The sequence below is a fragment of the Bufo gargarizans genome, chromosome 3 (genome assembly GCF_014858855.1).
Source record: "Bufo gargarizans isolate SCDJY-AF-19 chromosome 3, ASM1485885v1, whole genome shotgun sequence".
In the NCBI taxonomy this organism is placed as follows: domain Eukaryota; kingdom Metazoa; phylum Chordata; class Amphibia; order Anura; family Bufonidae; genus Bufo; species Bufo gargarizans.
Window position 1 is genome coordinate 213672500 of NC_058082.1, and position 23985 is coordinate 213696484.

The 23985-nt window shown below is 42.9% G+C and overlaps 1 protein-coding gene across 3 annotated transcripts in view; it reads right to left on the reverse strand.

Moving 5' to 3' along the window:
* LOC122931522 (interleukin-1 receptor type 1-like) overlaps positions 1–23985 on the reverse strand; it is a 105643-nt gene that overhangs the window by 43813 nt on the left and 37845 nt on the right. For all 3 annotated transcript variants that reach the window (XM_044285591.1, XM_044285592.1, XM_044285593.1), the window contains exons 3-5: positions 11925–12168; positions 10546–10726; positions 7992–8160 (exon numbers count right to left, since the gene is read on the reverse strand). In XM_044285591.1, coding sequence (XP_044141526.1) covers positions 7992–8160; positions 10546–10726; positions 11925–12168 — 594 coding nt within the window. The remainder of the gene's footprint in view (positions 1–7991; positions 8161–10545; positions 10727–11924; positions 12169–23985) is intronic.

The following is a 23985-nucleotide window of genomic DNA, read 5'->3' on the forward strand; positions in this document are numbered from 1 at the left end:
GCGCTGGAGGCGGCTCAAGAGCCGCTTGCCCTGTCCCCCAGGGCTGCAGCCCCAGTCAGGGGGAGCCCACCAGGGCTCCCCCAGCAGGCCAGCGCCCTAGGCGAACGACTAGCCTCTGGTGCAGGGAGAGGACGTGGCCGTTCTGCCACAGCTACACGTCCTACTGAACCTACTACCTCAGGTCCCAGTAGCCGCTAGAATCTACAGCGATATTTGGTTGGGACTAATGCCGTTCTAAGGATGGTAAGGCCTGAGCAAGTACAGGCGCTAGTCGATTGGGTGGCCGACAGTGGATCCAGCAGGTTCCCATTATCTCCCACCCAGTCTTCTGCAGAAAGCACCAGGTGGCGCCTGAAACCCATGCCCATCAGTCTGTCACATCACCCCCGTGCACATTGGGGAACCTGTCTGAGCCTCAAGTCATGCAGCAGTCTCTTATGCTGTTTGAAGACTCTGCTGGCAGGGTTTCCCAAGGGCATCCACCTAGCCCTTCCCCAGGGGTGGAAGACATAGAATGCACTGATGCACAACCACTTATGTTTCCTGATGAGGACATGGGAATACCACCTCAGCACGTCTCTGATGAGGAAGAAACACAGGTGCCAACTGCTGCGTCTTTCCGCAGTGTGCAGACTGAAAAGGAGGTCAGGGAGGAAGACTGGGTGGAAGACGATGCAGGGGACGATGAGGTCTTAGACCCCACATGGAATGAAGGTCATGCCACTGACTTTCAGAGTTCAGAGGAAGAGGCAGTGGTGAGACCGAGCCAACAGCGTAGCAAAAGAGGGAGCAGGGTGCAAAAGCAGAGTAGCCATCGCCAAAACAGTTTGCCTGCTATTGGCCACCGCCACCAGGGACCGAGCACACCAAAGGCAGCTTCAAAGAGTTCCCTGGCATGGCACTTCTTCACACAATGTGCTGACAACAAGACCCGAGTGGTTTGCACGCTGTGCCATCAGAGCCTGAGACAAGGCATTAACGTTATGAACCTTAGCACAACCTGCATGACCAGGTATCTACATGAGAGACACGGGCTGAAGTGGAGTATGCACCTTCAAAACCAAGAAAGGGCTCAGGCCCCGCCTTCTCCCTCTTCTGCTGCTGCCTCGGACTCTTCCTCCGCCTCTGGAGGAACGTTGGCACCTTCCGCCCAGCAACAAACAGAGGATGTGCCACCAACACCACCACCTCCGTCACCAAGCATCTCCACCATGTCACAAGGAAGTGTTCAGCTCTCCATCTCACAAACCTTGGAGAGAAAGCGTAAATTCCCACCTAGCCACCCTCGATCCCTGGCCCTGAATGCCAGCATTTCTAAACTACTGGCCTTTGAAATGCTGTCATTCAGGCTGGTGGAGACAGACAGCTTCAAACAGCTCATGTTGCTTGCAAGGTCCACCTAACCACAGATACGTGGACCAGTAAGCACGGCCAGGGACGCTATATCTCCCTAACTGCACACTGGGTAAATGTAGTGGTGGCTGGGCCCCAGTCAGAGAGCTGTTTGGCACACGTCCTTCCGCCGCCAAGGATCGCAGGGCATCATTCTTTGCCTCCTGTTGCCTCCTCTTCCTACTCGGCTTCCCCCTCCTCTTCTACCACCTCCTCATCCAGTCAGCGACAGACCTTCACCACCAACTTCAGCACAGCCAGGGGTAAACGTCAGCAGGCCGTTCTGAAATTGATGTGTTTGGGGGACAGGCCCCACACCACGCAGGAGTTGTGGTGGGGTATAGAACAACAGACCGACGAGTGGTTTCTGCCAGTGAGCCTCAAGCCCGGCCTGGTGGTGTGCCATAATAGGTGAAATCTTGTTGCAGCTCTGGGACCAGCCAGTTTGACGCACATCCCTTGCCTGGCGCATGTGCCGAATTTGGTGGTGCAGCACATGCTACCCCGACATGTCAGAGCGGCTGCATAAAGTGCGTTCTCATCCTGCAGCCGCTCGGCTGTCTGCTCTACAGCGTAACTTCGGCCTTCCCGCTCACCGCCTCATATGCGACGTGCCCACCAGGTGGAACTCCACCTTGCACATGCTGGAGAGACTGTGCGAGCAGCAGCAGGCCATAGTGGAGTTTCAGCTGCAGCGCGCATCGGTGAGTCGCACTGCGGAACAGCACCACTTCACCACCAATGAGTGGGCCTCCATGCGAGACCTGTGTGCCCTGTTGCGCTGTTTCGAGTACTCCACCAACATGGCCAGTGGCGATGACGTCGTTATCAGCGTTACAATACCACTTCTATGTCTCCTTGAGAAAACACGATGATGGAAGAGGATGTGGCCCAGGACGAGGAGGAAGAGAGGTCATTTCTAACACTTTCAGGCCAGTCTTTTATAAGTGGCTCAGAGGGAGTTTTTTTGCAACAGCAGAGGCCAGGTACAAATTTAGCCAGCCAGGGCCCACTACTGGAGGACGAGGAGAAGGAGGATGAGGAGGAGGAGGATGAGGATGAAGCATGTTCACAGCGGGGTGGCACCCAACGCAGCTCGGGTCCATCACTGGTGCGTGGCTGGGAGAGATACGGAGGACACAGATGATACGCCTCCGACAGAGGACAGCTTGTCCTTACCTCTGGGCAGCCTGTCACACATGAGAAACTACATGCTGCAGTGCCTGCGCAACGACTGCAGAGTTGCCCACATTTTAACGTGTGCTGACTACTAGGTGGCCACCTTGCTGGATCCCCGTTACAAAGACAATGTGCCGTCCTTAATTCCCTCACTGGAGCGTGATCGTAAGATGCGTGACTACAGGCGCACGCTCGTAGACGCGCTCCTGAGATCCTTCCCGACTGACGCCGGGGGACAAGTGGAAGCATAAGGCGAAGGCAGGGGAGGAGGAAGAGGTTGCCAACGCAGCTGTGTCAGAGCGAGCACCTCAGAAGGCAGGGTTAGCATGGCCGACATGTGGAAAAGCTTTGTCATCTCGCCGCAACAACCGGTCCCAACTGCTCATATGGAGCGCGTTAGCAGGATGCAGCATTTGAACAACATGGTGGAACAGTACCTGTGCACACGCCTACGCGTACACTGATGGTTCTGTCCCATTCAACTTCTGGGTCTCCAAATTGTCCACATGGCCAGAGGTAGCCCTGTATGCCTTGGAGGTGCTGGCCTGCCCTGCAGCCAGTGTGCTCTCTAAACGTGTATTTAGCACGGCAGGAGGCGTCATTACAGTCTGTCCATACAAGCTCACATTCATTAAAATGAACCAGGCCTGGATCCCACAAGACTTGTCTGTACCTTGTGCAGAATAGACAGTTCTAACAGCCTCAACCATCCATCCTTGTACTCAAGTGCATTTAATCCTTTTTTTATATGTCCTAATATTTTGGGGGATAACCCTATGTAAAAATGCAAAATAACACACATCTGTGTTGGCTACCTATTCCTCCTTGGCCGCCGCTTCCACCTAGACCGCCACGTGAGCCTACACCGACACATCCACCCATTCACCGCCTCCTCAACCTCTTCCTCCTACATCATTCCTAATTTTTTTTTTTTTTAGGTCTTTTATGTTTTTTTATTCATTCCCCTATCCACATTTGTTTGCAGAGCATTTGTCATGCTCTTAAGCACATTTTGCTGCCATTTGCTGCCCTCTAGCATTTTCCAGAGCTATTTTAGAGCCATTTTAGTGGCCAAAAGTTCAGGACCCTATTGACTTCAATGGGGTTCAGGTTCGGGTTCAAGTTCGGGTCCCGAACCTGAACTTTTTTTTTCAAGTTCGGCCGAACCCGAACATCCAGGTGTCCACTCAACTTTAATTTTAAATTATCACTACACATGATTAAAAATACAAAAATACACAACAATTAAAATATTAAAATACAAATTACTGGTGGACCATGATTGTAGATAGAATTATATATATAAAGTGCTAGTGAAAATATATCATGTTCAGTAAATACATTGCTCAATGCAAAGCATCTAATTAGAGAGGTGCTGTGAAATATATATCTAGCTAGATATAGCTATCAAGACTACCCCTTGAGAAAACAGTACGCAAAACGCGCGTCGGGGAGTGGACTGGTGGTGCCTGCTTGTGGTGGAATGCTCTTTCCTGGTCAGTACAATGCTTATTATGGCCTACTATACGTGAGTCAAGAAATCACAGTAATACCATCATTCTAAAATATAACTTTTAATCTATCAGTATAAAATGTCAATGCACCCTCTTAATCAAAATGAAATAGAAGAAAGAAAAGAAAAACAAAATCCAGGGTCAGATGGATGTTGGCAAATTGGTTAGTAGGTGTTAATGGAACCTAAAGGGAAAAATATCCCTATGACTGGCCCTAGTGTACCGGCCCTGCCTAAATACGGAATAGCCGCCCCGATAGGGGCGATCCCGTTTCTCGTACCTCTGGTGTCCCTGGTTAGACCCTATCAGGGATGGATACCTATAGGGGGGGACCCTAAAGAAGTACCTGGGCTAGAGTACAAGAAAATAAAAAATATATACAAAGAATTTTCAAAGGTATATAATAGAATACCCAAACTTGTAGATAGAAAACACCCCAATACTATAGATATGATGTGAACTAAATTGTGTAAGAGAAGTCAATTGTCCAATACAGTCCCTACGCGTTTCACCTGGTTGGTGTCAGTCTCATCAGGGGACAAATTTGACACAACAGGTGCCTATCACCAAAAAGTATTAATCTAGATATAACATATAGACATAAATATATTTTTATATTTTTAATTTTTCTCCTTTCAAATTTTAACTATTTATCTCCTAGACAATACCAGGAGAAATATTTAGACATAAAATGACTGATCAAGTGATCGATAAAGAGATCAGTACAAATCCAGTAGCAGGAGACATTGGATACTATAACCGGGTACTGATGCTCAAAGGTGACCCAGGGTCATATATATGTCTCGTGCTGCATGGAAAAGGTCTGAATGGGGTATACCAAAACAGGCAAGTGACCCAGTCAAACTGCAATGGGAACGTGCCTAATAATTAGCACCAGAACACTGTGCACAAAGATATAGAGTACAGATATCTATAGCATCTTTGACTCAAAATGAAATACCGATCCACATCAGATGAAAGAAGTCTTTGACTCAAAAAATGAAGAGATGAATTGCCGAACCACATCAGATGTAATAAGCAGTGGTGTCAGATATTGTGTGATAATACTTGCGTGCCCGCTATGGCTAATAGGATAAACCATTAATGATGTCCATGAGTCAAGATGTTGTCCGTAATGACATGATGAGGACCAGAGTAGGATGACGTCCTACTCTGGTCCTCATCATGTCATTACGGACAACATCTTGACTCATGGACATCATTAATGGTTTATCCTATTAGCCATAGCGGGCACGCAAGTATTATCACACAATATCTGACACCACTGCTTATTACATCTGATGTGGTTCGGCAATTCATCTCTTCATTTTTTGAGTCAAAGACTTCTTGCATCTGATGTGGATCGGTATTTCATTTTGAGTCAAAGATGCTATAGATATCTGTACTCTATATCTTTGTCTAAATATTTCTCCTGGTATTGTCTAGGAGATAAATAGTTAAAATTTGAAAGGAGAAAAATTAGGGGCGGCTATTCCGTATTTAGGCAGGGCCGGTACACTAGGGCCAGTCATAGGGATATTTTTCCCTTTAGGTTCCATTAACACCTACTAACCAATTTGCCAACATCCATCTGACCCTAGATTTTGTTTTTCTTTTCTTTCTTCTATTTCATTTTGATTAAGAGGGTGCATTGACATTTTATACTGATAGATTAAAAGCTATATTTTAGAATGATGGTATTACTGTGATTTCTTGTGTCCCTGACCACATTCTACCATAGTTTCCCCTGAACAGGTATATGTTCAATCTGTGATTAAAATATACGTGAGTCAAGTATTTTCGTTTAGTGTTGTGATTTATTCAAACATTACCCATGAATTCAGCCTGGAGTACATCTGCCTATTATTTATAGTCTCTGCTGGGATTTTTTCATATGGAATTGATGCATTTAGCTGTGCTATCCTGCATAGTGGTGTGAATCATAATCACCGTTATTTCCCCTTTGATGTATTCGTTATTTAAACGATTGTGCAAGGATATGACTCACACTCACGGTTACCTTTTATCACATTGGATGTATATAGCGTGGGCAGCAATTAGGTACCTTACCTAGCTGTAGTTATTGTATTTTACAGCACCTCTCTAGTTAAACCCTCTTCTCCCACTCTTCACACACTGATAGCAACACCGCAGGAGAAATGCTAGCACAGGCTTCCAGTATCCGTCGTTTCAGGTGCTGCACCTGAAACTACTGATACTGGAAGCCTGTGCTAGCATTTCTCCTGCGGTGTTGCTATCAGTGTGTGAAGAGTGGGAGAAGAGGGTTGCATTGACAATCCAACACAATGGGCAGCACATTAAACACATTTTATAAGTGGTCAGAAACTTGTAAATAACTCATGAAAGAATAAAGTTACGTTAAAACCAAGCACACCATTGTTTTTCTTGTGAAATTCCCAATAAGTTTGATGTCACATGACCCTCTTCCTATTGAAAAAACAAAAGTTGGATTCAAAATGGCTGACTTAAAAATGGCCGCCATGGTCACCACCCATCTTGGAAAGTTTCCCCCCTCACATATACTAATGTGCCAAAAAACAGGAAGTTAATATCACCAACCATTCCCATTTTATTAAGGTGTATCAATATAAATGGCCCACCCTGTATTTACTGACCATGATATATTTGCACTAGCACTTTATATATATTATTCTATCTACAATCATGGACCACCAGTCATTTGTGTTTTAATATTTAAATTGTTGTGTATTGTCAATCATATGTAGTGATAATTTAAAATGATGTACTAATAAATATGGATTTTGATATGAATATGGTGTAGATTTAGAATATTAGGAAAAGCTTGTATTACTTAGTACCACTACACAAAATGTAAAATGTCTTGAATATTACTATTTTGGCCAAATCATCTGCTTGTTATATGATTTACTATGTTCTGTTTGCAGTGCAGATAATAATTTTTCAGAATCATACATATATTATTTATTGGATTGGCACTGAGTTTCTGTTCACATCAAGATATTGGCATATACTATAGATATATGATAGGAGTATTCGCTGACATATAAGCTAATGCATCTCCTATGTATACTGCTGTACAGTACCTCGTGATTGGTATACTCTTCTTGGTATACTTGCTGTGGCCAACTGTATAAGAAAGCTACAGTCTGCTGCACTTTCCCATACAGTATGCTGGCGCATACCACCCTGATGGAGTCCAGATAGACACTCTTTCAGCCTCCACGGGTGGATTGGACACAGACCCTACAGGGAAATTTCCCAGTAGGCAGATGGCCAGGGGGCCACTCAAGCCCTCTTGATAGATGCAGGCCAGGTACATAATGATCTGATGCCCAATGGCCATAGGTGCCCCTTCTAAACTCAACTGTGATGCAGTTAAATACGTAGTTGGGGCGACAGTATTTTGTGGTGCCCTGTGGTATTGTGGTTCTGCTGGGGTGGTATTCTGTGCTGCACTGTGGTATTGCATGCTCTGCCTACTTCTGTTGTCCCGTCTTGTAATTTGGACCCACCTACAACATGAGACCAGTTTAAGTTTTTTTTCCAGGGCCACTTTAAGTTTCCAATCCTCCCCTGTCATCCTCCTTTGGGTTATGGGAACTATTGCTATGCACTGGGAGCTTTTCTGGTGCATAAGCCGCGCATGCTCATTTACTGTCATGAGAACACTGTCTAACTCTAATTTGAAAAACAAAACCAAAGACAGAAATGATTTCTATCATTCCCATACTTATATCAGATATCCTAGAATTTGACACAAGGCACTGTACATCGTACCAATATTTGACGGTTTAGTTGTCAATTGATCACTGCACCTACATCAGACGTCAATTATCTTTGGTACTTATGTTAATAGATGTTTAATTTGAAGATGAATACATAACAGTTCATAGGCATAGTTACCTTCAATAATGTATTCAATGACACGGGTGATGTTATATGTTACACTATTGTACACAAACGGCACCTGACATGTGTAATTTCCAATATCTTGCTTGGACAAATTTTGGATAGTCAATTTAGTATTTGAAAGTAAGTACCGCTTACTATCCAGATCCAGTGGCTTGCATTCCTGTACATAAAAGCAAGTTATTCACCAGAATTAAAAACAGAAAGTCATTGATTTTATTTTCCTAAAGCCTACTGTACTCTCATTATCAATGTCAGTTGAAGCAAGGAAAGATATCTAAATGTAAAATGATAAAATATACCCATTTTTTTAAATGTAAAATATATTAATAATCTAAATTTGACAATATGCTAGAAACATGTAAAGTGCAATTTGAATACACTTAGGAAGGCCTCATGCATACAACTGTATTTTTCTTTACTCTGGATAGCACCCTGACCCATACCATAGGACCATGCTCTCGTCCATTCCAGGAATCTCACTCCAGGTCCTATTCTTGTCCATTTTTGCTGATTTAGATTTACCCCCTTTATTAAAAAGAACCTATTACTTTGGGACCATCATGTTCTTATTTGAAAAATAGTTAGCATCTTTGAAAAATGGAATAAAAGAACACAAAACACAGCATAGAATGAAAAAAAAACATATTGTGCTTCCTTCCACTCCCTGGCACATTGTATATGGCAATGCCTGGGAACTCAGTGGAATGCAGGATCGGGAAGAGGAGAGTAACTAAGACTCTGGTCTGGGATCAGTAAAGGATACTCACAGAGGGCCTGTTCATTTGCTTAATGATAAGTGAATATGAATATCCAGATGCTTATTTGTAATTCCGAATACATATCGAATTCTCAACACTTCCTATACGTTATTTAATGAAGCAGGTAACTGAAATATGTTCAGTAAACCTGAATCCATTGTGCTCTCTATTTGAAAAGCTTGTTATCCCTTCCAGTTACTGCTTGTTCATGGGTAATGATCATGCTCAAAAACTTGAAATAAGATACAGTTGCTTTATTAATGTGAAAAAAGAAAATCAGACAAAATATAGTATATTTTAACAAAGCTAGAACCAGCCCTGTGTCTCACATGGATCCAAAGATTCCCCCACTCAATGCTTCATTTGCTCCGCTAAATCTATTTCAGGATGGGCACTCAGAGGGTATGTCTTTTCTCAGGGATGTGCCCTTTCTGCTACAGCTTTCTACCTATCACAGCTTGAGGGGTGTGCCCTTTCTGTTGCATTTCTCTCCCTGTAACTGTCACAGCATCTAACAGTATCTATGGCTGCTGGCAATTAAAGGATAGAGCTGAGAAGGCGACCACCTCTGGGGCGTAGACAGAAAAATTGGAAAAATAACAAACAGCAGTTGGTGCTGTAATAATATATTTTACTGAATAACTCATTGGCTATGCAAAATTTAAAATTACATGGAATTACAAAATTATTCAGATCCCAGTGCTGGTTTGAAAAGTGTGGAATATTTTTCATGGGACAAACATTTTAAGGGAAAAACAATACCGTACTTAGTGTAGAGAAATTGCAGCTTTCTAGCACATTGTCACACTGAGTATAGGTTAGTAGAGTAGCAGAGTCTAACTTGCTGCCACTTACAGTACCTTAACAAAAACCAAAGAGCTTTGTACCTAGTGTGTTTTATATTTCACTACAGACTGTAACATCGTGCTCAGTGTATTTGGCAAAAAATAAATAAAATGCATGAAAACCAGTGTTTTTCATTTCCCCAAAAGGTCTCTTATAACCTTGGGGCAGGGGATACAACATTTAAAACAAATAATTGAAAACAAAATGGAATGCCAATGCTAACCCAACCAGCACCTATAATTCTGACCCAAAGCTATACTGCCAGATAGTGGCGCAAGATCCGTCACTGCTCTGGAAGTGGAAGCAGAGCCTCTGCACTTATGCCGCTATTTAGCATGTCCATCAAATGACAGCTTTGGGACCACCCCGCTGCCGGTGTAGAACTCTGCTTGATGAGACAAATTGATTCAAATGTTCTAAAATACACTAATATAAAAAAGCATAAAAATAAAGACCTCATGGAGGAAAAAAAAAAATGACACCACAATTATTGCATAACTGAACAGTCTTCAAACCTGCACTTAAAAAAAAATAAAAAATGCCCGGTCATTAACATAGGAATGTGGCCTGGTCTTAAACTAGTTAATTATTTAACCAGTGAATCAGGGGTTTATTTCAATCCCTCGCTCTAAAGATCTGCAAGTCCAAGTTCGCAGAACTTTTAGTCCTCTTTAGTCCCACTGTGACGGATGATTTTTAGGATATACACATTATATGAGGTATTACTGCATATACATCATAAAAACTTTTCTTTACTGTAAATAAAACTGGCAATATCATGCAAGTGTACAAGCAATCATTGCGGGTAAACACAAATTTGTTTAATTTAGAGGCGGCTCTTAAAATTCATGGAACGCTCACCCTATACCTTTCTTGGATGGGATGTATGCATTGGTGGTTACGAATAAATAAAATAAAAACATAAATAATAACATTATTACCTTAAGCCATTTAGCTTGTGTTTTTCTGTTAACATAGATACTTAGCTCTGGACATTGAATTGTATCTGATGGTCCTATAATATCTTCAAATGTATACCTTGTGGAATAATTATAGCAGAGACCGTCATCATGCTTAGTTACTACTACTTGGCTAATCTTCTTGATGCAGTATGTTGAATTTCTGTATGTAAAGAAAGACACCATGAAGAAGACAACAAAACTGATGTACCAGATACATATTTCCACCCAAAGCCACCAAATAAGTGAAAGTTAATGATGCCGTTAAAATACAAGTGACCACACAAGAAAGCAAACTTTTATATGGCTAGGTCAATGGGAATAAGTGTATGGTTACTGCAGTGTGTTCATTAAAAAAGAAGGGGTTGTCCAGTTTCGGGTGTAAACCAGAAAACCCATGAGATCCACCTGTAGTAAAGAACTTGTAAGTACTTGCCTGCTAGAGCCCTGCTGGGAGAACTTGAGCATGGGGTCTACTTATCCAGCTACAGCAGAGATGTCACATTACTGCTGTAGCTAATCATTGGTCACAGTGGTGCACCCAATGAGGCCAATAATCGAACTGGAGCGGCTGTGCAGGATCTGTCAGGTAAGTGCTTACCAGTTCTTTACTGCAGGCAGATCTCTAGGATTGGCCAGTTTCCTTCTAAAACCAGACAACCCTTTTAAACCCAGAATAGGTTCTGTCCTTAAAGGGCTTCTGTCACTCCACTAAACTCATTTTTTTTTTGTCTCCTTAAAATCCTTATGCTGCGATTTCTCAAAATGATGTCACATGTACACCCGGCGCAGGCGCACTGAGGATGGAGCGGCCGAGCGAGCGTCCTCCACTGAGTGCGCCTGCGCCAACTGAAGACCGGCGCGGGATTAAAAACGCAGACAGGGCCAGTCAGAGAACGAGCGCGTCCGCTGGCCCTGTCAATCAACATGAGGAGGGGGCGTCATTATGAATGGAGGATGCGGCTGCTAGCAGCAGGTAGCCACCCTACCTGCTGCCAGAGAGGTAATTTGCATATTATAAAAGTCTGTTTTTTTTATATAACTACTGAACCAAACTGAGTAATAGCCCTATATATTGAGAAATCGCAGCATAAGGATTTTAAGGAGACAAAAAAAAAAAATGAGTTTAGTGGAGTGACAGAAGCCCTTTAAGGACAGAACCTATTCTGGGTTTAAAAGAGTTGTCTGGTTTTTATGATTGCATTTTACTTGTTTTGGGGAAAAAAAAAAAAAATGTATTGGTCTTTTGTGGCCCCATTGAAATTAGAGGGTCCACACCCATTCTGCAAAATTGGGGAGCGGAAGTGGACCCAGAAATACGGTCGTGTGAATGGACCCCTAAGCTGTGAACATAGTCTCACCTGAGAATACATTGGTATAATCCGCTATCTTGTAGCTCCGCAGGGATAAACTTTAGATATTGTTCATCCTGGTGAACTCTTGCTTGTCTGTCTGAGGTGATTTCTGTTTGTGAGTCAATTCTTACCCAGGTTACACTGAAATTATTTCTCCCAACTAAGTCCAGAAGTGGGCAAACAGCATACAAAGGCTCACCAACACTAGCATACTCGATTTCATCCTCCACTCCTTGATTGATACAGAGCTCTATAAGGTAAAACATACAGTATATTATTCATGAAAATAACACAATAACAAGTATTTTTAAGGTTACGGGCTCATGCACAAGACCATATGTATTTTGATGTCCAAAAAGAACGGATCCGCAACAAATACGGAATACGTCCATACAGGCATTTTCAGACTCGGTGATGCCTATGATTGTTTTTTGTTGTTTATTTTCATTTTCATTTTGGGGAAAAGGAGTTGATTAGAATTTTTTTCATTTCTTTTTAATATTTTATCTAACTTTATGTAACTTGTTTTAAGCCCACAAGGTGACTCAAACATGCAATCATTAGATTGCCATTTCTATTAAGTAATGGAATTTAATCTATTACTGAAAAAAAAAAAAATTGGTATATTCCAATGCAGTGCCACCACGTGTAGGCCTACATTAGAATATACCAGTAATAGGCCTGGAAGCCTTGTACAGGCTCAGGCCTGTTACCACTAAGAATGCCTTCCCTGATCTCAGCAAATAGAAAGCATTTCAGCCTGGGGAGCACATGCTCCTGGGTTTTTTAGCCCTCAGATGCCATGGTCACATTTGAGCACGGTATCTGAGGGGTTAAATGTCTGTTATTGGCATTATGGCCAATTGTAAACATTATCACTGGGTATCTGCAGTGTGAAACAGCAGGCACTCGACAGCTATGTTGCTTGCTTCACTCCAGAGAGGGCAGATTTATGACTGTGGTTTGACGGTAGCAGTTTATCCGTCAGTAAGCAGCTTTACAAAAGTCGCACATCTTTACGAAAAAGTCGCACGTTTTTACAAAAAAGTTGCATGTTCTATTAAAAAGTCTCATAAGATAAGCATGGTCCTCACTGGAGTGAAATTGGGACAACCCCTTTAATAGAAATTACATGGATTTTCTTAAAATCTATCAGAACTCCTTGAAGTAACCATTTGGTCACCCTTACATACAAATCAGATTTATTTGGGCCCTTGAGACATAGAGCCACAATGAGCCCCTTTAGTTAAATATGTCTTCCTGTCAATTTTACCAAAGTATGAAAAAACCTCTCTTCTTGCTGGAAAATGTGGTTGCTGCACTTGAAGAGAAGTTTTTAACATTTTTGATTTCCCATATTCATAGCCATAGACCGACACAATTTTTAAAACATTATGAACTTGTACCATTTTGCCATATACGTGTTTAATTTATAACAATTTTTAGGGGTTAAATGCATTTTTCTTCAGACCATTTAGGCTACTTTCACACTTGCGTTCGGAGCGGATCCATCTGGTATCTGCACAGACGGATCCGCACCTATAATGCAAACGATGGTATCCGTTCAGAACGGATCCGTCTGCATTATATTTCTGAAAAAAATCTAAGTCTAATTGTTAGTCAGACGGATCCGTCCAGACTTTGCATTGAAAGTCAATGGGGGACGGATCCGTTTGAAATTGCACCATATTGTGTCAACGTCAAACGGATCCGTCCCCATTGACTTACATTGTCAGTCTGGACGGATCCGTTTGGCTCTGCACGGCCAGACGGACACCAAAACGCTGCAAGCAGCGTTTGGGTGTCCGCCTCCTGAGCGGAACAGAGGCGAAACGGAGCCGTACTGATGCATTCTGATCCTTATCCAGTCAGGATGCATTGGGGATGTACGGATCCGTTCGGGGCCGCTTGTGAGAGCCTTCAAACGGAACTCACAAGCGGAACCCTGAATGCAAGCGTGAAAGTAGCCTAACTTATTTATCACTATAAACAATGTGGTGACTGAATTGTGCAGGTTTTTATGATTATGTTGATACCATAATGTCTCTTATTTACTGTTTTGTGATTATTTTTCATGGCTAGACATATTTTAATATAAAGCCTGTGAAACAAGGAAATCAAACTATGGTAGTAAAATTAGTTTTACTAGCGTTTTTGCTGAATCAGGCAGAGCTTAGTAAAAATGCTTCCGTTACAGATAATACAACCATCTGCATCCATTATGGTTGTATTATCTTTAACATAGCCAAGACTGAGAAAGCAGATGGCAGACACCTCTAGTGGTAGAACAGAAGGATTGGGGTTTAAAATACACAGAGCCTGATCCTTCTGTAATGTGTATGGGAGATGAGGACAGGGGAGAGAGGCAGGAGCGCTCTATACACATTAGTGTCCTGCCAAAAATAACACAGATTTGGCAGACAAATGTGTATGGATTCAGGGTAACCAGGTTGCATAAATGGTAGAATAGTCATTGTCCTCACTTCTCTTCTTCTAATGCTGTAAATAATTTACAGTTTATTATTTTACAGTTTATTAAAAATTATAGAAAATGGTCTAATATAATATGTGTAATGCACTTTATTTTTTTTTAGCTTTAATGTGAAATAGCGCTTTAGAATCTGTACACCATACAGTGCTGTGCATGGGAGTACGTACTCCCTGCATCCGTACTGTAAGCGCTGTACAGGCTTGAGCTCCATAGCACAGCGCTGCTCACTAGCGTTGAGCGAGACAATTCGATTAGCGAATTTTAATCTCGAATATCAGCACTTCACTAATTCGCGAATATTTCGAATATAGTGCTATATATTCGCTAATTCGAATATTCATTCATTTTTATTTATTTATTTATTTATTTTAAGTTGTTACCACTTCCCAAAAGCAGTTCTTCTTACATGTCCGGGGGACTCTGTGCTCCTTGCCCGCTCCAGTCAGTGCCCGTTGGCGCGTCTGACGAGTGCCGACTTCCCGTGCGCATGGAGCATCCCCATCACCATGGGAACGCCGCCATGCTAGAATGTACTGTCGGATGTGAGACCACATCTAGACCACGCTCAAAGTTGGATGTGCAATGCGAGTAAAATTACGCATTGAGCATCCAACCTAATTTTGTGTATAGGCAACGTTCCTAATGGTTGGCTTGTTAGAATTAACGAATATAGAGAATATAGCGCTATATTCGTATTCGTTATATTCATTAATTCTAGCAAGCCAACCATTAGGAACGTTGCCTATACACAGAACTAAGTTGGATGCGCAATGCGAGAATATTACTATGCCTATTTTTTGCAATAAATAGAATAATGACTCAGTATTCTATTTATTTAAAAAAATAGGCAAAGTAATATTCTCGCATTGCGAATCCAACTTAGAGCTGTCCATAGGCAACTTTCCTATTGGCTTGCTATAATTAACGAATATAGAGAATATTTTTATATGTTTTTCCCTAATTTTGTTCCAATGTATCAGTTGCCAAGGACTGGATTTGACCTCCAGGCCACGCTCCCTCCATTCTTACTACGCCAACTTCTCATCCCCTTGCACAATCAAAAATTATATCTCCATTACCACAAGGACAAGGACACAAGGAAACATTCAGCCACTATAGGAACATAGCTAATAAATATGTAACACCCCAGAGTTGTGTTACTACACGCCTCTACCCCGCTACTATCTCCTAAGAGCCTTTATACTGTCATCAGATATAATTTACATTAGGTCTTCCACAAATTTTCATATAAATCCATGTTAAATGCAATTGTTCCTGTAATTTGCCTGGTTACCAATAGGTGGCAGCAACACATTGGCAGTTGGCTGAGCTGGAATGGATTATTCCAGCTTAGCTCCCCCTCTGTGGAGAGGTTGTCTAGTCCCACACCCTGCAGCATGAGTGGAGAAGGAAGTTAGAGGAGTGTAGCCCACCCCCTGCTAGGGGTTGGGTGTGTGTGTGTGTGTGTGTGTGTGTAGTTCCCCTTGTATTGGGAAGACAGCAAGGACCTAGTCTCGGCTGAGACTTTGCCATATACCCAGCTTGAGCACCTTCAGCTCAGCTGGATGAGGAAAGCAGAAAACTACAGACAACCTCCAGAGTTCCAGGAAGAAAGCATCCCCTTAGAATCCGTCTGTGAAATAAGTTCAGTGCCTAGGAGAAGCCAATTCCTCCTCAGCTAGTCTGTCTCCACACAGCAGAGGGTACCAGATAAGTGCAGAAGCTAATCCTGCCACAGTTATAGAGCTACCAAGCAGAAGTTTTATCCTGCAAGCTCCACATTTGTAGCACAAGTACTCATTCCTGCCAATAATTGCCAAAACCTGCTGGGACCAAGAGACCAAAGCTGTATACCTTTTGGATGCAAGTTATTTCAAGTAAAGCAACGTTTGAACTTCATCTAAAGGTCTGGACATAATTTATTCTGCAATCATAACTACTGCTCTGCACACAGCCAAAGCGGTGGAGTTAGGCCAATATGTGCTGGGATTCCTATAGCAACAAGTGGGAGAGCGGCAGAAGTTCCTGTGGTGTCACCGCACAGCCTTACAGGGGGAAGTTATGAGGAATATGTGGATACTACTCAGCGTCGCCTCGCTGGCCCTGGTGTCGGGGGAGACGATGGTGGAGCAGTGGATACAGATATATAATAGAGCGGTATATACAGATATATAATAGAGCGGTGTATGCAGATGTAAAATGGAGCAGTGTACACAAATACGTTACATAGTCCAATATCCCAAATGTAATGAATCAAGATTGCGATCGATCCATAAATATATGAATGTACAGTACACCGCTCCATTACATATCTGTATCCACCGCTCTATTGTATATCTGTATCCACCGCTCCATTATATATCTGTATCCACTGCTCCGTTATATGTCTGTATACACCACTCAATTATATATCTGTATACACCACTTCATTATATGCAAAGGATGCTGTGCAGGTGGCTCACTTTGATTCGACACGACAGGTGCACAGGTTCAAAGAAGAACCCCCTGATTCTGATCAATGAAATATAGACTGGATGGAACCGGCACTCAAAACAATCGGATTTCACGTGGAAGTTGAATAAAAATTTATTAAACAATCAACACTATATACTAGATGCACCAAAGTAAAATTCATATAAAATATATAAAAAATAATAAAAAGCATATATCTCAGTGTTAACCAAGCGAGTAGAGTATTCTTAAGGCACAGGGGTCTGAAGTGCTACGCACAGAGGGCTGCATCCGTGTCCCCCCAATTGGGTAGGCTATTGAATCACAGTCGTCCGTGACGGAGCTATACAGAGCTTGTTGAATATTGTGCTTAGAATAGTCGCAGGTATTATTCACATATAAATTTCACATAAGCTTAAATGCATGTAGATAAAATCTTGTGCCACCGTATGGGGTAGAGAAAAGGTATTTAGAGGTGAGCTGAGTTCAATTATCCATCACCTATAGTGATCTCAATTTCTGAGTGAACTGGAGATGAAACAGTCACTAGTCCAGCACGTATGATGTTGCCGTGCAAATACCGCCTTGCGTACAGCGGTTCAATATGGTTCCACTTGAGTTAATGTTACTCACTGTTTCCCGTGTGAATTCACTCGGTTAGGTCTGCGGGAGGTTCTCTGTCGTGGCGTCCCACGCTTCAGTCTTTCCCCGCTATATTGGTGTCGGGTCCAGTTGTCAGTGTGGATCCCGTCTGCACTCTCGTGGGAGACCTGTGTCAGCTGTTTCACTTACGTGAATTTCACAGCGCTTCTTGGTCTTGGTCTTGGTCGTGAGTAGGTGGATGAACTTTTAGTACATGGCCATGTACCGCTGCGATGGTTCTTTCACAGGTAATACGCCCAGACGCGTTTCGAGATATCTTATCTCTTCCTCAGTGGGTAAGACCTGTGAGCTCTAATCTCGCTTTTTGTATGTTCTCATCTCAATTGGATAATTGGTTTCACCTATCCCAAAGCTTGTGTGGGAAAATGGGGCCTTGCTTTTCGTTGACCTTTACTTTTTCATATGTTGTTTCTACCTAAACGATCTCTTTCGGTGGCAATTTAGCGATACCTTTCTAATAGTATTCAGTCTCTCTGTATACATATAGGCATGTGTATATCGGTTATACAATCGAATATGGGAGATATATATGAGTACATAAAATTCGTACAATCAAATAAAATACAATATAAAATAAATAAAATTAGGATGTGTCAAATCAGAGACACCTCCTAGTTATATTCATATAGAAGGCAGTATCTTATAATGCAAGGGAATGTTATTATATCAGCATTGTATGGTAGATGATTGTACATCTACATGTCTTACTATACTGGTATCCACAGTATTATCAGAGGATTTTAATCCTGAGTGGTGGATATCGATCTATATCCTCTTGAGGGCTGATTGATTCGATATTAGAATGCTATTGTGATTTTATTTATCATTTTCAATTTATTTATAATTTTCAAAGGATGGTAGATCTGTTTCTCTTTCTTATATGTATCCTTCTCTATAATCTTTATTTCTCAGTTTTAATAAAATTTCTTTTTGCTATTGCGTTATTTTTCTTTTGTATTGCGTTTTTTTATATAATTTGTTATTATTTGTTTTTATATATACAAAAGATCCTATTTCTCTTCTAATAGAGAGATTTTTTCAGCTCAATCGGAAATATAATATTTCATTTTGCCATATATGGAAAATCATTACTCCCTTTTGAATAGTCAGTTTTTATTTTCCGTCCATACTGCTATGGATGAATTTATATTTTATGCTCAATTTTGTTTTCCTCCGGTATTTTATTTAAGACTTATAATTTAGATGAAGCCAAAAATTTCCAAATCAGAATTTAACCCTGCAGGGAGAAGGCTGCCAAAATCATAAATCCTTCTGGACTCAGCCCGTGACATTCTCATGATGTGGTTACCTCCTCTCCAGTGTATGTCCACCTTTTCCAGGGCCACAAAAGAGAAACCCTTGGGGTCACTGTTATGCACCATTTTAAAGTGCTTAGATAGAGAATGGTTTTCATATCCTTTTCTGATGTTATTTAGATGTTCTGTGATCCTCACTCGCAGGGGTCTCTTAGTTCTGCCAATATATTGTTTTTGGCAGGGGCACTGGAAAAGGTAGACAACACTGGAGGAGTCACAAGTCAAACAGCCCTTAATGTCTAACGTGAATTGGTTCTGAGTGGATTGTACCCTACTTATCTTTTTTGGGAATGTTGAGTGTTTACACCCCGAACACCTCCCACATCTGTAGAACCCATTCATCTTCAGCCATTTTTGAAGTGTAGGTGCATCTTTTTTCTTGTGATTGGTTATTGAGGGTGCTATTTTTAAACCTAAATTTGGTGCTTTAGTGAAAGTGATTAATGGGGAAGTGTGTAACATAGGTCCAATGACCTTGTCTCTTAATAGGAAGTGCCAGTGTTGGTTTATAATGTGTCGTATTTGTTTGGATTGTGAACTATAAGGTAGGATTAGTCTCAATTCGCCTTCCTTATTTGTGTTTTTGTGCATGTTTGGCTGAAAAAAGGTTTCTCTCTCTGTTTCTCTTATTTTTTCCAGAGCATCTATCAGAACTTTTTCGGGGTAGCCCTTACATTCAAATTCTTGTTTCATTTTTAGGGCCTCCATTTCGAAATCCGCTTCCTCTGTACAGTTTCGCTTAATACGGCGGAACTGTCCTGAGGGAATATTTAGCAGCCACTGGGGTAGGTGGCAGCTCATGAATGGTATGAAGCTATTTTTCGCTGTGGGTTTGTAATAAGTATTGCACCTGTATTTGTTATCACATTGTGTGATCTGGATGTCCAAAAACTCTATAGATGTTTCCTTAATTTTGGACAAAAAGATCAAGTTTTTATCATTGTGATTCAGGGTCTTTAGGAATTCTTGCAATAGATGTTCATCTTTTCTCCATACAAACAGGACGTCGTCAATATAGCGACGCCATAGGGCCAGGTCCGTCCCCAGTTTGGGGGTGATGTTTTCGTGCTCCCACTGTGCCAAAAATAGATTTGCATAACTGGGGGCGAACCTGGTCCCCATGGCCGTCCCACACAGCTGCAGGTAATGATCGCCCTCAAAATAGAAATAATTATGATGGAGTATAAATTGGATCCCCTCCATCAAAAATTCGATCTGTTTGGTGCATAGGGTACCATCCATTTCTAGTTGTAATTTTACGGCTGCCATCCCTTGGTCATGTTTTATGCTGGTATACAGGGATTGGACATCTAGTGTCCCAATAATCCAGCCTGGTTCTACGACAAGACCCTCTAACGTCCCGATAATATCTGTGGTATCTCGAATATAGGATTTGGTCTTCCTCACTACAGGCTGTAATAGTACATCAATGTACTGGGAGAGATTCGAGGTCATTGACCCTATCCCAGATATTATCGGACGTCCTGGTGGTTGTTCCAAGCATTTATGAATTTTGGGCAGGCAGTAGAAGACTGGAAGTCTTCCCTGCGTGCCCAAAATAAAATTCCATTCCTGGTCGGACAGAATATTGTCTCTTACACCAGGGCCGGCTCCAGGTTCATGTGGGCCCTTGGGCGATAAATCCCAGTGGGCCCCCGTGAGGCATTTTTTTACATTGACATGTCCCCCTGTGGCTCCCACACAGTATAATGACCCCCAGTGGCCCCTATACAGTATAATGACTACTAGTGGCCCTTCACACAGTATAATGACTACTAGTGGCCCTTCACACAGTATAATGAACCCCCAATCCCCCCCCCCCACTGTATTATGACCACCTGTGGCCCTGCATTCAGAATAATAACCCCCAGTCGCCCCCATTCAGAATAATGACCCCCAGTAGCCCCCACACTGGGGGAATACTGTATGGAGGGGGCTCTGGGGGTCATTATACTAAATGGGGGACACTGAGGGTCATTATACTATGTAAAGGGCCCTCACAGTATAATGACCCCACAGTGACCCTCCATGCAGAATAATGACCCCCAGTCGCCCCCACACTGGGGGTTATACTGTATGGAGGGGGCACGAGGGGCTATTATATTTAATGGGGGCTCTGGTGGTCATGTGCAGCGCTCCACGTTTTTGTATCCTGCAGAGTCAAGTAAAAAATGCATACGTTAACGTATATGTTTTTTTTACAATGGAACTGTATGGTGAACGGACGCCACTGTACGGCATCAGTCTGAGGATTGTATGGTGAACGGACACCACTGTACGGCATCAGTCTGAGGCATCTGGTAACGCATACATTTTTGGTATACATTAAATGGATGGCACAAATGGGATGTGAACCCAGCCCTAGTGTCAGAATAAGCCCCAGTACACAGCGGAGCAGCGTGGCGGAGGGGGGCCGCCATGTACTGACAGAGCGCTACCTGGTCCTGGTGGTCAGGGGTGAGGACTGTGCTTCCCAAGGATCATTTTCTACTGGGAAATACAGGGCACAGTATAATACACTAGAATCTATATAATATAAAGATATTAGCCCTCCCCCGAATAATAATACAATTAGGGGGTCATTTATTACATAGAAATACGTCTATGTAAGGCTACTTTCACACTTGCGTTCGGGGCTCCGCTTGTGAGTTCCGTTTGAAGGCTCTCACAAGCGGCCCCGAACGGATTCGTCCAGCCCTAATGCATTCTGAGTGGATGCGGATCCGCTCAGAATGCATCAGTCTGGCACCGTCTGTCCTCCGCTCCGCTCAGCAGGCAGACACCTGAACGCTGCTTGCAGCCTGGCCGTGCGGAGGCAAACGGATCCGTCCAGACTTACAATGTAAGTCAATGGGGACGGATCTGTTTGAAGTTGACACAATATGGCTCAATTTTCAAACGGATCCGTCCCCCATTGACTTTCAATGTAAAGTCTAAACTGATCCGTTTGCATTATCATGCAAACGTATCCGTTCTGAACGGATGTAAGCGTTTGCATTATAGGTGCGGATCCGTCTGTGCAGATACCAGACGAATCCGCACCTAAACGCAGGTGTGAAAGTAGCCTTAGGCGTATTTCTGACACAGATTGTGGCACAAAGGTCCTTAGCACCGCAATCTGTATCTTTTCCCGCTCATGCCAGGTCTAAAAAAGGATGGCGTGGGCAGGGAAAGGGATACAGTTATGGCCATGCAGTTATTGGATACCACCGCCATATAGTAATAACACCGCCATACAATGATAAAACCACCATACAGTGACCGGATAAAAGGGTATAAGAGGGCACAGTACAGGGAATGACTATGGGCACTGCACAGGGTATGGTAAGAGGGCACAATGCAGGGTATAAAGGGGCACAGTACGGGGTTGGGGGCACAGTCACATGACCCTGTGATGTTAGAAGGTCCTTATGGTGAATGCGGTTCAGATGCCACCATAATGAGAGGCAGAGGAGTGAGACAGGGGCCCTGGATGGACAGGAGGGGTGGACACAGCAAGTAGGTGGAAGGGGCTCTGAGGGGAATTCATACAAGAAGGGGCAGGAGGTCTGTGCAGGGCAGCAACAGGAGATAGGAGGGTGAAACAGGAGCTCTGGATACATGAGGGAGGAAAGAAGACAGCAGGGGCCCCATGAGGATGAGATAGGACAGGATATGGGGGGGGGGCAGGTGTCATGGGGGCAAACTGCTTAATGAAACAGTAACACAACTAAATAGCATGAAGCAGCAGCCGATCGAAGAGACCCCCCCCTTCTGTCCCACAGACAAGAGACATTCACAGTGCAGACTGCAGACTCACTCACAGACTGTCTACACACGTCTCTGCTCCAGCTCCAGCCTCCAGCCCTCCGGTCTCTCTCCTCAGGCAGCGTGTGTCCTGTGTAGAGGGGGCGTGTTCTGAGTCTCTGCAGCTCAGAGGGCCCCACCAAAGGGGTACTGCGTAACTGAAATGACAGCAGTGAGAGCTCCCATCTGTATTGATGGAAGTGCTCATAGCAGCTCAGTGGGCCCCCCCAGGAGCATTGGGCCCCGGCACTTGCCCGGGGATGCCGGGTTATGACGCCGGCCCTGTCTTACACCTCTGTCACAATAGTTTGTGAGACTTTTATTAAATTCCTGTCCTGGGTCTGTCTTTAGTTTTTTGTATGTAGTAGTGTCTCCCAATTGTCTGAGACACTCATCAATATATTGTGTGGTGTTCATGACCACTATGGCCCCCCCCTTATCTGCGGGGCGTATTGTAATATTTTCTTGTTTCTGCAGTTCTTTAATAGCCCGGATTTCCCCCCCTGTTAGATTGTTCCTTTGGCTCTGTCTATCCTTAATCCTTCTCAGATCACTCTCCACTGATCTTTGAAATGTTGCCATGTCATGGCCGATCTCATTTTTTGGGAATTTTCTTGATTTGTTCTTCAGATTGGTATGTTGAACTCCTCCCTTATTCTCATTATCATCACATATTTGAGGTTCTACTGTTATGGGGTTCTTTTGAAAGTACTTTTTTAGACATAATTTCCTCATAAATTTTTGCAGTCCTATATATGTGTCAAATTTGTTAAGTTTGGATGTGGGTGCGAATTTCAGTCCTTTGTCTAGGAGTTTTATCTGTGTGTTCGTAAGTGTTGTGGAACTTATATTGACTATTGAATCTGGTACAGTTATTGATTTCTCCTTCTGTCTCTCCCCCTTCTTTCTCTGTCCTCTTCTTGTTTTTCTATCTCTAATTGTGTATATTGATGTTGGTGGTGTTGCCTCCTGTAAGGTCGTTTGTATGGTTGTTGGTGATATACTGGAGACAGAAGTCGCTGTCTCAAATTGTACGGGTGACCTGGTGGGGTTTGTCGTGTCTGCTTCCTTACTGGTGTCTGTAAGTGTTAGTTTGGTCTTAGTGATGGTGATCTGTGTCTTATCCGTGGTTTGTGGTGTGGTGGGGTCCTGTCTAAAAAATAGTTGTCTTGTAAAGTTTCATATCTATTGTGTGTTGATATGTTATAGCCTCCCTGACTATATTTATTATTTTGTCCCCCCTCCAATCCTCTCACTTGTGGATATGGTTCTCTCTCTGTGTTTGGTACCACCTCTTGCGTCTGTGGTAGGTTACCTCGAGGTTTAGGATAGTTCTTATATTTCTTTGTTTTTTTATTCA